General features: G+C 38.7%; 1 protein-coding gene across 1 annotated transcript in view; it reads right to left on the bottom strand.

Annotated features, from left to right (window-relative positions):
- Positions 1–4,273: 4,273 nt before the first annotated feature.
- Positions 4,274–16,156, bottom strand: part of LOC132821347 (vesicle-associated membrane protein 2-like) — a 42,347-nt gene continuing 30,464 nt past the window's right edge. Inside the window, exons 4-7 of the mRNA XM_060833931.1 lie at positions 15,788–15,929; positions 12,654–12,812; positions 5,805–5,856; positions 4,274–4,389 (exon numbers count right to left, since the gene is read on the bottom strand). Of these exons, the coding sequence (XP_060689914.1) occupies positions 4,373–4,389; positions 5,805–5,856; positions 12,654–12,812; positions 15,788–15,929 (370 nt within the window). The 3' untranslated portion in view covers positions 4,274–4,372. The remainder of the gene's footprint in view (positions 4,390–5,804; positions 5,857–12,653; positions 12,813–15,787; positions 15,930–16,156) is intronic.

Raw genomic sequence — 16,156 nt, 5'->3', positions numbered from 1 at the left:
GTCCCAAGTATTATTCCTCTGAACATGTCTGGTGACAATGCCATGAATTGTCACTTCTTGTTACTGACACATTTCTGTTTGCGTTTTTAACCCTGGTTCTGACCCATAATTCTAATGCTAACTATCAACTTCCAACTTTAATCTGAACATCAAAGCCTTAATTGCAACCCTGATACCTTGTCCCCAAACCCTAAAGTTAATTGTGGACCCTGAACCTAACCCCAACTACTCTAACTAAAAAAAAGTTGCTAACAACTCACCTGAATAGCTAATAATAAGCAAAATTCTAAACTTAACCACTAATTCTAAACCTAAAACAATAGTGTGATGTAGGCCCAGCTATTGTGCCATCATTACGGATGCAGGTCAACAGCGTTATCAACAGCAATTCCATACTTAATTTAAATAAAAGAGCTAAAATACTTCCAGTTATATGGTTTCTTGTGGAATTTTACATTTCCTCTGTTTTCTTAATGAAATTGATGCATTCTCAAAATACTGGAGTTCGGGAAGGGATTAGGTGGGTGTCAGGGAGTTGTAGAGGAGAACTGGAGTCTGAAAAACCCAAAAGGCAAGGGACAGATGGGTGCTCTGAGGGGAAAGGAGAATCAGGTACCTGAGAAGGTAGAGCTGAATGATGATATAAAGGGGTCAAGAGAACCAAAGCTCAAAGTGAAGAAGAGAACAGGGCCTCGATAGAAAGAAGTAGGCCAGGCTCAGTGATGGAAAGGTGTGAAAATGTGTTGCTGGTTATTTTAAATAGGTTAGTGCCTTTCTTAAATTAATGAACAGAAGAAGTCCATGTGAACACATTAATATTATCCTATACCAAAGTCACACATCTTAATTTCAACCAAAGCATTTTTTAAAACGACTGTACAAAGCAAGCCTATGGACCCCTCTCAATACTCCTTCCACTTCATTCATTTTTTAAACAAGATTATTCCATTTGAAAAATTGACTGCAGTGCTTGAACTCACAAGGAGTATTGTAAGTTTAGTATGGCCAAATGTTGCACAGCAGCTATTCACAAATAAATCGGAACAAGTTGAAGAACGGGCTGTTGAAGACTATATTCACTAAACAGTGCTGAGAATAAATCAGTTCAAATATCCAGATGTAAAAAGAATAAACTTGATAATATTGTCAGTGGTCAGATCTGTGAAATAATTAGTTATCCTTATATTCTCCATAACTTGGAAAAATAAAATTCTGAAGCATCATACAAACTACACCATATTACTCAAACGTTTTATGCATGGGGAAACTAACTTTGAAGTTTGAGTCATGAAATGCTCACTGTATCCTTTGTGGATTGATCCTCTTGGCAATAGTATAGTTTAACAACAAGCATCAAATTGTTCAATAAATCATCAGAAAACTTTTTTAAAAAAGTGACTTTTAAAATTTCGTTGAAGTGGACCCTCAGCTTAAAACTGACTGTAAACTTCTGACTGCCATGAGAACATAGTTGATTCAGGTAATCACATCAGTCGAAAAACTATCAGAAGTCATAAGGCAAGGTGGTCACAGTGGCTCATTGCCAAGGTGTTGCACCACAAAGAAATTGAAGGATTTAAGGTGGATACAGTTTCCAGCAGGTTAGAGCATGAAGGGGCAGGTGGGAAGCGAGACTGAACACTTTCACAGCAGCAGAAAAAGGGAGACAACAAAATGATGAGGGGGCAGTTGCAAAGGCTTTAACTGTACAGTATCCCATGAGTAAATTCAACTGGTGGCATTAGCAGACACAGAGTTCAAGACCAAACAACTGACTCCTTCCACTGATTGTGACCAGTGTGTAGGGGAATTAAGAATATTAAAGGGAATACTAAAACTTAAAAATGGAGGGGAGATGTATGAAATATAAAGCTGTAAAGCTATATTATTTTTACTTTTGTGGGACACTGCAGGAATGCTTGTTCAGCATGGAAATATACACAAAGCTTTCAAAATCAGTGTACAATCAAACTACTTACAACACATTTAGCAACTAGGGATGCATGTATTCTGCAGTTCCCCTTTCACGGTTTCAGAGGATAGTACATTACAGATTACAACATATATACAATAATGGAAGAAGGAGGTAAACACTTATTAGCCCAACATTTTAAAAATAGATTATGCAGTCCATTCTGAATATCACATAAGATAATTTCAGTGAATAGGGGATCCACAAAGTTAAGTCCTTTGAATAAGAAAAGACCCTTAATGAAGATATTATAAAATAAAAGAAAAAAATGGACATCATGCAAAAGTGTGGAAATATCAGTTTTAATCAGGGAATTATGACTTAAAATTGAAATTTTAAAAAAATATGAGAACTTTAAGGTTCTGCAAGTTATTTACAGTCAGGTCCCAGGTCACGGATTGGATGGTATTTAAATTCTGTGGCCCATTCAAAGCACATTCTGTTTGATTGTTGAAAAAAATCATGTGAAAAATCAATCTCTTTTTCTTGCATTGGTATGCCATGATGGTACAATGGTCTGGTCGAAATCAATCTTTTGTTAAATAACTCTGCTCAGAAGATGGGATTTTATAGGTCTTGTAAAAAGAGATCTTTAGTGACACCCATGCCATTTGACAAACAATCCACAAATGATCGAAGTGAATAGGTCTGCTGCAGATATTGAATATATTCTATTTATACCAAAACAGGAAGATTGTTGCTTACACTATTTTCTTAATTATTTTTTCTTTTTTTCCACGACCCAAGTTCTATTCTGAAAAGCGACTGATAATTGGACAATACTATATAAGTATAACGTAATCCTGGAGACTTCACAGACTTTAAATACAGTGATTGCCTCTGCTATTTTATATAAAATCACTATAATTAGAGGAGATTGCAAAGTCCAGACTGAGTCTCTGTGCCACAGTATAGAACTGACCCTATTCTAAGTCTTCTGTTTGTGTTGTGAACATGATTCAGGGAGATGCCCACATCATTTGCAGCATTTCATGGGCATCAACTCTGTCAATGATGGATCTGGCTGGATGAAATGGCCAAAAACATGTTTTCATTACTTGGGTGCTTCTTGCTACTATTGCTTCTTTACTGTTGGAATTGGTATTAGAGGTGCCAATATACAGATGTTGTATAGCAAATATGTTTACATTAGGTCAGTAATCATGAAATTTGTGGTGCAGATTGACATCTGTCAGTCCTGCTTTAAATCCTAAAATCATAATGAAGGACAAGATGGCTGGAAAAAGCAGCTGACCTTAATCCATTGGAATTTTATATTGGGCATAAAAGGAAACAAATAATTAGAGGAAATTACTGCACCCCCTGTATCCAATTTGTGTGATTTCTGTCCTAAATTTGAATTTGAATCTTGGGATTGGGCAGCTTCAAGATGATAATGGGCTGAAAACAGATTGGTCATGATTGTTGTCACAAATAAATTCAAGGGTGTCTCTGATCTTGATTTTGAAGGCGGCATTTCTAGTCAACCTTTTAGTATGTCAAATTTGGATCATTATTTTCTTTTCTCTTCAACAAGTTTATTGGAATTGTGTGTAGCTTACTAAAAGTTTGATATATTCCACATGGTTTACTGACGACAGACAATTTGGGATAGATTTCTACTCTGAGAAACCAGTTACTGTCTGACATAACCCCTAAACCCAGCAAATGTTCACATATCCTAAACAAAACATGGTTTGCTCTGTGCTGAAAGCTATGGTCATGCAATTACCCTTACTCAGCCTCAGTTGACCTTGTTATACTTTTAAATCAATTAAAATTTCAGGAATTTTTTTTATCTGATCTGAGACAGCTCCAAATATTGAACAGTCTGTTTAGTCTTATCACTAAGTTGTTATGTTCATAGTACTAACACCAAGCCTAATTTTTTGATTTTGTATCATCATGTGTAAGATCTGCAATGCAATGATTAACTTGTTTTAAATCTGGAATGTTAGGTTCAGATCCAAGATGTTACAAATTTCTGGTGATTTTATGTTGTACGATTTAAGTCTGGGATTTGTTCTGATGGTTGTTAAGGCTTTAGGCATTTCAGACAATTACCTCGGGATGACTTGACAAGTCAGAAAAATGTCACAGAGATATATTCAGAAACATGATCCAACTATTAAAGGCCAAACTATATTGTGCTAGTTTCATCTAGGAATGTTTAAGACATGAACCTACATACATAACTATTCGGCAGTAAATAGCTGGTTAAATTGTTATTCAGATTTAGATATCAATCGATGTACCCTTTTGAATAATTAGGGTAGCTTAAAGACAAAATAAAAACAACCATGGTTATAAGCAGAGATTAATAAATAATATCTGACACTGGAGAAGGTATGGCTGACGAGAACAAAGCTGAGCTGCATTTTCAGTCGGACTTCTTTCTCCTCAGGTGCAGAAATAGACTGGAAGAGAGCCACAAAGAAGAGTTGAGAATCAGATAGCACAACCATACTGGGAAAAGACAGGGTTCTGAAACTAAATCACTTTAAAAGGGAACTGAATACCAGTGTGTGGATTTACCATCCAAAAGCAAGGGCAAAGCTGTGTTAGGCCAGGAGACAAATGTAGGCACAAATTCTGGGATTCTCACCTCTCTTGTCATTGTGTGGTATCTTTATGACCTTAGGATCAGGGTTGGGTTATAATCCTGACACCAGCAGTTCCACTTTGGAAGTGGTTATGTCAGAGCCCCCTTCAAGTTTCATAGAGATGGGCCTATTCCTGACAATTGCTGTGTTTCTTACCAGTTCGGAGGTGTCGTGAACCATGGGTGAAACCATATTGGTCAGTTTAATGGTCACTAACCTTTATAAACAAAGCCATATTATCAACCCCAAAGTTAAGGTCACATATCATGCAGATTGTGACATGTGAAGTTAGCAATAACTTTTAAACTTGTGTGTCAATTGTTTCCTGACTCCAGAACAGGGTTCCGTCATGGTTCTGAGTCTGAAGTCATCATCCCCATAATGGAGCTAGGAGGTAGGAACTGCTGTCTGCAGACTTGTGAGCTGCAATCTTATTGCTATAAAAATAGCATAATCCAAAATAGGAATGAAGGTAGGAATCCAAGAATTATTCCCAATTCCTTTCTACATTATCCCGATAAGTCCTTGTCGTGATGGCAAAATTTAGGCTCGTGTATATAACATGCTGCTACTGTAACAAAAGCCATCCAGCCACTAAAACTAAAGCTAATAAAAAACAGACAACTTCAACTGGAAGTCAAGGGTAGGAATCACTCAAATCTCCAGAGTGAGAGCCTCCCATTTAGCAGATCATATCAAAAAAAAATCACATCAGCTTGGAAAAGTCCCAAACTGGATAAAGGGGCAGAGAAGAAAAGATCATAAGATTTTAAAAAGTAGGAACAGGATCATACCTGTTCTGCTATTCAATAAGATCATGGTGATCTGACTGCTTCCAAGAGCCCTGGAATCCCTTGTAGATCAAAAGTGTGTTGAATGTAGTCGGTAATTTATTAAAGATCTAGTCTCTCTTCTTGGAGAAGAGAATTCTAAAGATAAATGTTCTGTAAATGACTCTCTGAGAGAAGAAATTCCTCCTCATCTCTGTATTAAATGGGAGGCCCCTTATTTTCAAACTGTATCCCCAGTTTTAAAATCTCCCACAAAGGGAACATCATCTTGGTATTTACCCTATTTAGTCTCCTCAGAATGTGATAAGCTTCAATAAGAAAGCCTCTCATTCTTATAAATGCCAGTGAGTATTTCTTCAAAGCTAAATTAAAGCTATGAGCTAAGACAGCTTGTTTAATTAATGCATAGTTATCATGTATTTCAGACAAGGTACTTACTTATGATAATGATGATAATGAATGCACATATTGCTCCAAGTATAATCATCATCTGAAAGTATGACAACAGAAAAATTAGTTTAGCAGTAAGACCAATGCTGCAACATCATAAAGTCAGGTTTAGTTAATTTAATTATTTTCCGATTACATTTTATACATCAATCCTCATTCACTTACAGTGGTACATGTCACATAAAATATAAATGACTGTAGTTGTTATTGTAGGGTCAATAATGTGCCCTTTGCTACAGAGTACTAATGCTGGTTAATACAGAAGTGCTAATAAGAATGGAAGATTGCTGTGTATCTGTCATTGTTACCATTATTGTGGATTTCAGTTTCGCACATACTACATTATGTCACACTTGCAGCACAAAACAAGCAATTTGGCACAACTGGTCCAGGCTAATGTTTATGCTCCACTGGTGCCTCTCAAATTACTCATCTGCAAACTCTATCACCATACCCTTCGAGTCATCTCTTTTCCTCATTTCTCCTCCTGTTCTGAACCCTATCTTCGTAAGTGTATCTATGCTCTTCACCTCAATATTCCTTATAGCAACATGATCTACATTACCAGCACTTGGGGTAGCACAGCGGCTTGGTGGTTAACGCTGCTGCCTTACAGCAGCAGGGACCTGAGTTCAATTGTACCCTTGGACTGTCTGTGTGGAGTTGGCACATACTCCCCACGTCTGCATGGACTTCCTCTGGGTGTTCTGGACTCCTCTCATAGTCCAAAGATGTGCAGGTTAGTGGATTGGCCATGTTAAATTGCCTATACTGTTTAGGGATGGGCAGGCTAGGTAGAAATGCAGGGTCTAGATGGGATGCTGTTCGGAGGGTCAGCACAGGCTGAATGGCCTGTTTCTGCACTATAGGAAACCTTTAATAACAGAAACAGAATATTATTTTCAAAAGCCTTTCAAAGGTGTCCAATTTTCAATGTAATCACGTCTTGTCTATAAAAGTTCAGTTTGAGTGCTTTGAAAATGCTTTGAGTTGAAACTGTAACTCTGTTTCTCTCTCCACAGATGCCGTATGTCCAGCTCCACGTTTCTGATAATTTCCATGTTTATTCACTTACTAGTCAATCTGTAATGTAAACCAGGTGAAGAATTCTTCAGGTGAAGTGGATTTAGATGTGAAGGACATTTGGACCATGATAGAAAGAGGTCATTCAGTCCTAATTCTAAAGTCATATACTCAACCTGAATACTTAAATAATTATAACATTATAATGGGTCACAATTTAATATCAAAATAGAAGTGGGACTAATGATGCTTACCATTATCCTTTGCAAATTAGACAGTAACTCAGATGAGCAAAGATGCATAATTAAGCACAAAATTCCATGAGTTCTTGGGCAAGATGCACTCTCTGCATAAGCTGTACGAAAGTAATGGCTCACTATTTGGCTCCCATTCTAATGTTGTCAAACAACTTTAAATTTTTGAACTAAAGTCAGAGCTGAGCTAAACTTGCCACAAAAAGAGTAACTCTCACTTAGTCCACTTTAAGTTCTTTTTCTATCAGCATGATAATTCTTAACTGAAGCAATCAAGAATCTTTGAATAGTAGCTGATACAAATGCGGAATCTATGCTTTTATGATTTCAATTATTGTTAGAGGTTTTAAAATGGTTAAAAGTTGATTTTAAAAGTAATCATTATTTAACTGGTCCAGGGTGGCACGGTGGCTCAGTGGTTAGCACTGCTGCCTCACAGCACCAGGGTCCCAAGTTTGATTCCAGCCTTGGGCCACTGTCTGTGTGGAGTTTGCACATTCTCCCAGTGTCTGCGTGGGTTTCCTCCAGGTAATCCAGTTTCCTCCCACATTCCAAAGATGTGCAGGTCAGGTGAATTGGCCATGCTAAATTGTCCATAGTTGTTAGGTGCATTAGTCAGAGGAGAGTGGTTTACTCTTTGGTGGGTGGGTGTGGACTTGTTGGGCTGAAGGGCCTGTTCTCACACTGTAGAGAATCTAATCTAATCAAAAAACTGCAATATTAAGGGACTTGGGATTACTTGTAATAAAACACAGAAAGCTAGCACACAGATGCAGCAGGTAATCAGGAAGGCAAATGGAGTAATCACTCTTATTTCAAATGAGTTGGAGTATCAGAGTAGAGAAGTCTTATTGCAACTATACACAGTGCTGGTGAGACCACGTCTAGATTACTGTGAGAAATTTTGGCCCCCTTATTTAAGGAACTATATCATTTAACCTGAAGCAGTTCAGAAAAGGTTCATAAGAATGATCCCTGATATGGAGCATTGGCTTACGAGCAAAGGCTGAACAGACTGGTCAGCACAGACATGGTGGGTCAAAGGGCCTGTTCTATAGTCTCATTGAAACATATTGGATTTTTAAGGGGCTCGACACGATAAATCCTGGGAGAGAAGATGTTTCCCCTCATATAATCCCGGAATCCCTACAGTGCATAAAGAAATGATTCAGTCCATCAATTCCACACCAAACCTCTGAAGAGCATCTCACCCAGACCCAGCCCCCTACCCTATCCCCATAACCCTGCATTTGCCCTGGCTAACCCACCTAGCCTGCACATTTCAGGACACTACGGACAATTTAACATGGCCAATCTACCTACCTGCATACCTTTCGGCTGGGGGAGGAAAGCAGAGCACCAGATGGAAACTCATGCAGATGAAAGAAGAACATGCAAACTCTACAGAAACAATCGCTCAAGGCTAGACTCAAACCTGGATCCCTAGTTCTGTGAGACAGCACTGCGAACACTGACCCACTCTCATGGTAGAGTCTTAGAGCAGAAAGCATAGTTTCAGAATAAAGGGCCGTCAATTTAAGACTGAGATGAGGAGGAATTTCTTCTCTCAGAGGGTAGTAACTCTTTGGAACTCCTTTGCCACAGAGAACTATGGGGGTGGAGGAAGAGTCCTTGTGTATATTTAAGGCTGAGATGATTAGATTCTTCATCAGTTGGGGAATCAAAGGTTATAGGAAAAGGGTAGGAGGATGGATGTGAGGAATGTCCAATCAACTATGATCCTGTTGAATGGTGGAATGGGCTTGAGGGACTGAATGGCATACTCCTGTTCCTATTTCTTATGGTCTCCCTAAATCCAATTGATTTTCTCAGTCTATCTGACACAGAATTGAACTCTGGTTTCTAGTTTGCATTCTCTGGTTTAGACCCTGTTTTTCCCAATAATAATTTTCAACCTGATTGATTAAGGAGATGCAGTTATTTGCCTTGATCATATCAGTCCTAGATCTCTTATTGAGGGCACAGTGCAGGTTAGATTCCCCACTTACAGCAGCATGTTTTGCGAAAGTTCATTGAAATTAGACCCACAAGAGAAGTCTAACCATTTGCTGGTTATTTAAATTCTGGCACATTACTATGGATAGTTGAAAACCAACCCAAACAACAGCTTGGCAAGTGGAAAAGGAGCATCGGTATAGTATAATAGTCTCTCTGCAGTAGACAGTGAGAGATAACATAGCACCGTCACTAAGAGGTGGCTGGAATAACAGTGTTAAATGTTTCCATTACAAAAATGGAAACAGAAGATTTCTAGTGGGAAAAAGAAAATTGACACAAAGATATAGTCATAGGAAGCAAAGTTTTATAGGGAAGAAGTGTATGTAAAATCCAAAGTTTTTACAAATTTAAATAATACTCATTCACGTCGTAAGTTCCATTAGTATATATTCCACATTACATAATGTTGGATGAGGAAGAAAAAATACTGTAAACTTAGAATCATAGAGTCATACAGCATGGAAACAGACCCTTTGGTCTGACTTGCCCATGCCGACCAAGTTTCCCAAACTAAACTAATTTGCCTGCGCTTGGCCCATATCCCTCTAAACCATTTCTACTTATGTATCTGTCTTTTGAATATTGCATCTACCACTGCCTCTAGCAGTTCATTCCTTGATCAAACCACCGTCCGAATGAAAATGTTAGCCTGGTGCGACAGTTATACCTGCCTTGTAATTGCTATTGATATTCATTTGGTTGTAATCACTTAGATAATTATTGTGACAAAATTCTGATTGCCAACATTCTTTCTTTCAAAAGCAACACGTTAGATCTTCTAATTTGCTTCTCTGTGCTCAGGTTATTTTTGTCAAAATGAGTGCTTATTATCTGTTTTACAGATAATCTGTGTAAACAAAAGTCTATACAAGCTTTCACAAGCTACACAAGCTTTTTCAGCTTGTATAGATTTAACTTCTGGGACAAATTTTGTGTTACATGACTCTGATTCTAGAAAGATTGTGACTCTTACTGTAGCAGTGGATCACTTGACTTCAGTATGCAAAAAGGTTTGACCTAATCACATCCATGACATAACCTTGATAATTTGTGCTCACATTGCTGACATGAGAGTAGCAGAAAAAAGGTCCTTGAATTTGCTTCCAAACACTTGAAAGTCCTGTTTCTCTAAAATTGCAGCAATCTCACAGTGGATAGTAGATCCCACATGACACAAAACATCTAATATAAATTAACTGGCTTTAAGTGAAGTATTGAATTATTTAAGGTAAAAATGAGTTTAAAGTCTGGTTGAAGATTTGTAGCTTGGGTGTCCGTTGTTGTGGTTCTGTTCGCCGAGCTGGAAGTTTTTGCTGCAAACATTTCGTTCCGGTATGCCTAAGAGATAGACCACGGAACGAGGACATGCCACAACCAAAAGGACTAGCCACACTACCATACATCAGGAGCGTCTCAGAACTGACAGCCAGACTACTGCGACCCTTAGGACTCATAACAGCACACAAGCCAACTTCCACACTCAGACAACAACTCACTAGAACAAAGGACCCAATAGCCAGCACGAGCCAAACCAACGTAGTTTACAAAATACCATGCAAGGACTGCACAAAACACTATATAGGACAAACAGGAAGACAGCTAACAATCCGCATCCATGAACATCAGCTAGCCACAAAACGACACGACCAGCTATCCCTAGTAGCCATACACTCAGACAACCAGGAACATGAATTTGACTGGGAAAACACTACCATCATAGGACAAGCCAGACAGAGAACAGCCAGGGAATTCCTAGAGGCATGGCATTCATCCACAAACTCCATTAACAGACACATAGACCTGGACCCCATATACAAACCACTACAGCTGAAACTGACACCCGGAAGCAGCAAGAACAAACCACTATAAATACCGGAAGAAACATCAAAGCAGCGCTTCACAGGAGGCTCCAATAGCACTGATGATGTTCCCTAGCCAGGGAACGAAACATTTGCAGCAAAAACTTCCAGCTCGGCGAACAGAACCACAACAGTAAAAATGAGTGAAAGAATAGAATAGGAAAATTTTAACAAAGATAATATTTCTCCAGTTGCAAGAACGTCATAAATAGTGTTTTGCTTTAAAATTTGAGAGACAAGTCTGTAAAAAACTCTGGCTATTTAACAATTTGTGTTTACTTTTGAAGTAGAGTTAATATTACAGAATTAAAGCTAGTCTTGACATTTAAAAGAATTTATTCCTTCAACGTTATTACGTTTTTCTTTTTATGATTGAGTTCATAAACTATGTGATAAATCTTGTGAAAATCATCTTACTCAATTAAACATAATATCAAGCCTGCAACAGTAAACATTTTGACTGTATTCAAAATGGTTTTAAATATGTTATTTAACAGAAGATTTGGGCAAATTCAGGATTGTAACAAAATTTAGAAGTTTAAATGTCATTCCTGAAAAACTGACATTTAGTGGTGGAAGTTTCCCTTTGTTTTTTAAGTGTGGGCATGTGTGTGTTAGGTGATGGCACAGCCAAAGAACCCAGCAAGATAACATCCAATTTCAGCATATAAGAACTGCTGGCAACTATCTCACCCTAAGCAGTATGAGTCACCAGAAACTGCTGGTCAAAGAGAGGGCAGCATCATCAGGGTTGTGAAGTCTGCCAGTCGAGGCCTACTCCTTTGGGAATTTTGTGGCAAGATAAGAAATCATTTTTCCATTTTCATTGCGGGTTGTAGGTGGTTAGGAGAAGCAGGTCACAAAGGTCAGAGGCAAGGACGAGGAATGGCTTTTATAGGAAACATCCTTGCCCTCATTCATACCTCTGACTGTTCCCAGACTGTCCCCAATCTAAGCTGGCAGGCAGTCTGAAATTAGCTGTATTTTCTTCTACGTGGGCAGGTAAGTGATCAAAGAAGTGGAAAGTTTAGGCCTTCAAATGACAATTAATTAATAAATCAAAGGCCTTAATTGCTGGCAAGTTGAAAAACTCCCACATAGGTGTCCTGCCCAGCTTTTAGTTGATGCAGAGTCCAGGGCCAATTTACCCCATTATCTCTCACCATTGCCAGGGACAGGAAATACTTCTTGCAGTTTATGTTTTTCCTCACAGACTTTGAAACTCTTTTCAGCAAAAGATGGTGAAAGCAGAAACTTGGAATATTTTAAAGGCACAGGCAGCTAGACTTCTGATAAACAAGGTTACGGGAGGAGGGTATGGAGTAGAATATTGGAGTAATCAGATTGGCCATAATCTTATTGATTGGTGGAGCATAGTGGCCTACTGTTGTTCTGAATTCATGTGTCTGTACGTTAATGCAAAATCATCCATTATATCATACAGTTGCAGTGTATGCTTGATTTTCGTTTGTAGGCCAGGTATATGTAGAATTGCACACATATTGTTAGATAGTTTAATATACATATATGATAAATATCAGTATTTGTAGATCTTTTAACCTTCTGTTATATCGAAACTAAAACACATTTATCACCCACTGAAGCCGAGTTCCTTACATTATGCTTCCAGGCATTGCTCAGTTTGAGAGTATATAATATTCTGTTGGTTCAAACACTCTCACCTTGCAGTTTTTCCACCAATACTTCCTCTTCAGCTTAGCAGCACTTGTTTCAAATTGTGATGCCCCAGCTTGGAGAGCATCTGCACGGTCATCGAGCTCTGATAGCTTCTGATCTCGCTCGAGGACTTTGTCCACATTCACTCGCATGATGTCCACCACCTGGAAAGAACAGAACATTTCCCAGTGTCTCACTCTCATATACGTTTATTATTTTACTGCTGTCTCAATGCACTGTGTTAATCCTCAAGGAAGTTCCACGGCTTCCACAGGGCTTGGAAGGTGGGGAAATGCGCTGTTGTGACAGAGTTATATAGTTCAGCTACAGATCTTGGCAGGACATGTTCCATTCCATCCATGCACTCTTATAGTTTTTGGCTGGCTTTGTAGCCCTGGTGGAGACACCATTCTGTAGATGAGACATTAAACTCAGGCCCTGTTTATCTCCTCAGGTTGATGTAAAAGATCCCAAAACAATGTTCAAAGAACAACAACTATATTCTACCAGCATCCTAGTCAATATTTATCTGTTAACCAAAACCACTGAAACCAATTTGTGTTCATTTACTTCATTCTGTTTGTGGAGCGTTATTGGGGAAAAACTGTTGATGCATTTCCTGCATTATAACAGTGACTACACTTCAAAAGTATTTCATTGGCTGTGAAGAAGTTAGGGATATCCTAAGGTTTTGAAAGGTGCTATATAAATGCAAGAGATTTTTATTTTTTAAAACCTGTGCATTAAACAGGAGCATACGTTTCTACTATTACTTCCCAACTAGGAACTTCACTGTACAAACTTCTACTAACTCACAGGCCTACAAGACAAATGCCCATCACCCTGACATATTTCAGTATCTATGTGTGTCTTTCTACCCATGTCAACATTCCATTGTGTGTTGTTTGTTGTAAAGGAAAGAAGAGCATACAATACAACACAATAGAGGGGACCAAAACAGGGAGTGAATGAAGAAAACTTTGCCTCTCCACATCTAGGGATGTCAAAGCCCTGAAAATGTTTCACTCAACTGATCCCAAGTGTAACAGCCATTATTTATCTGACTGAGGGAAGAGGTGATTCTTCCATTGCAAACGTTTGCACTTCAGTAGGTGATGGCTGAGATTTTTAAGGTTACGAATTGCAGTGCCAGACTGCACAATGTCCCACACACCAAAATCTTCATGCTTGAGGGTGTCCAGCAGTCTCTGGATCCAATGAAGTAGCATGACATCAGGTCAAATATAGGCAAGGAAACTGCCTGATCATTTTTCAATGTCTTCATACCAAACTGCTTCACCTCCCACTTTTTGAACATCATCCAAGAAAAACACTTAACTGGCACAACATGCACAAATGTTCACTCCCTTCACCACCGGTGTTCAGTAATAACTATGTGTATACCATCCAAAAGATGCACTACCAAAATTTAACAAGGCTGCTTAGACAGCACCTTCCAAACCCACAACCACGACTATTTAGAAGGACAAGGGCAGCAGTTACATGGGAATAAAACCTACAATCTCCAAGTCATTCACCATCCAGACTTGGAAATATATTGCCTATATCCTTCAGTGCTGTTGAGTCAAAATTTGGAACTCCCTCCCTAACGACATTTTGGGTATACCCACACCAAATAGATAGCAGTAGTTCAGGTAGGCAGCTCACCGCCACTTTCTCAAAGGCAACTATGGATTGGTAATAAAGGCTGGCCCGGCCAGCAAAACCCATGACCTTTGAATTAATAAATCAAATTGTCCAACTGGATATCATTTAGATTTAACAGACAGGGAAGGAATAGGGAGCATCAGTCCATTAGTCAAAAACATTTATGATTTAATGTCAGAAACTGTTCATTTATTTTCCTCTAATTTCAGATGCAAGAAAAAGAAAAATAAGTTTACAGCAGAAAATCTATGCCCTCTTCACTATTGATGAATTCCATCAATATATTGTGCTGTTTACAATTGTTTAAAAGCATAGGCTTTAAATATGTGTCTTTTAAACAGACTATTTCAAAAACAATTGAAAATATATGTGGTTTAGAAATGTTAAAATCTTAATGGACCAGCAGTGAAAGAAGTCAAATTTGTTACCTATGAAAAATGTAGGCCTTTAATGTTGGAAAATGTCTCAATATTCTTCAAACAGCACAATGAGACAACATTTGACATCAATAAAATGTGAGTATTGCAAGCACATTTGCAAGCAAATACGTTTATGACCTTTATAAATTGGGTCTGTGTGTAGGTAATTCTCAGAGGCCAATAGTTTTTACAACATTTTTTGTTGTCAGCCACACCAACTCATATAGAAAAATAGGGCCACCTAGTGACTGACTTACAAAAGTGGCAGAATGCTGAAAAGATTTCAGGCCAAGAATGTGGAGTTCATTCATTACTGTGCAAATATTGTGTTCAGACATAATACTGGAATTTTAACCTTTGGTTTTATACCTTAGTTCTTTTTTGGAAGAGGTGACTAAGGGCATATTCCTAGACAGTTGTCAACAGAATGTACTCAGAGAGGTAGTATGCTGTTTTGGCTTATCTTTCCACAGTGCCGAACAGTGTGGTGCGGGAAAAGCACAGTCGGTCAGGCTACATCTGAGGTGCAGGAGAATCAACGTTTTGGGAATAAGCTCTTCATTGATTTTCCTGCTTCTCGGATGCTGCCCAACCTGTTGTGCTTTTCCAGCACCACACTTTTCAACTCTGATCTTCGGCATTTTACACAGTGCCTCTGGCAGTTCGGCTTTTATTGAAACCGTTAAAGTGTGGAGCTGGAAAAAGCACAGCAGGTCAAACAGCATGAGAGGAGCCAATGTTTCAGGTTGGAATCTTTCATTAGGACTGCTTTTATTGGAACTTCAGGTTTGCCAATTTCATGCAATACTCTGACTCATCCTGCTCTAAAATCTTTCCACTGCAGAAACCATATTTTGGTAAGAGACATGTTTTGAAGTGTTTGTAAAAGCTCCTTTTGTGCACATGAAAAGAATGATGAGGCGTCTGATTATAGTTTTAAAACCACCTCCCTTTGTCCATTCTTGTGTGTCATACCTCAAATCAACTAGTTCAAATGTAAATGGGCTAAAGTTCGCTTTTTCCCAACACAGCCCCAGTGGAAATGAATTTACCTCATCGACTTGAGCCTGTGTTTGCTGCAGCCTTCTGTTGCTGGTGGTATTGACTGGTTGTGTAGGTCCTCCATCTCCTGGATTTCCTGGCCCTCCTGGTGGACCTCCGGCAGGAGCAGCAGCAGCTTGGGATGGGGCTGACCTACAAACCAAAGTAAAACAGATCGCTTGTTGACAATACGGTACCAGCATTTCAGATGGATGACAAGTCCCCTACACAAGCCACTGAACTAGCATTCCTGAAACAAGTAAACCGATAAGGCTGTGGGGGCATTTTACAGCCAAAAGCAGGACACCACTGAAGGTCGAATTATTGAAAAATGAACTATTTTCAGGTATCATGATGAAACTTTTATTCATCCATGGAGG

This window comes from Hemiscyllium ocellatum, chromosome 13, assembly GCF_020745735.1.
Source record: "Hemiscyllium ocellatum isolate sHemOce1 chromosome 13, sHemOce1.pat.X.cur, whole genome shotgun sequence".
Lineage (NCBI taxonomy): Eukaryota > Metazoa > Chordata > Chondrichthyes > Orectolobiformes > Hemiscylliidae > Hemiscyllium > Hemiscyllium ocellatum.
Note: the sequence above shows the minus strand (reverse complement) of the source record. Positions and strands in the feature narration are given on the sequence as shown.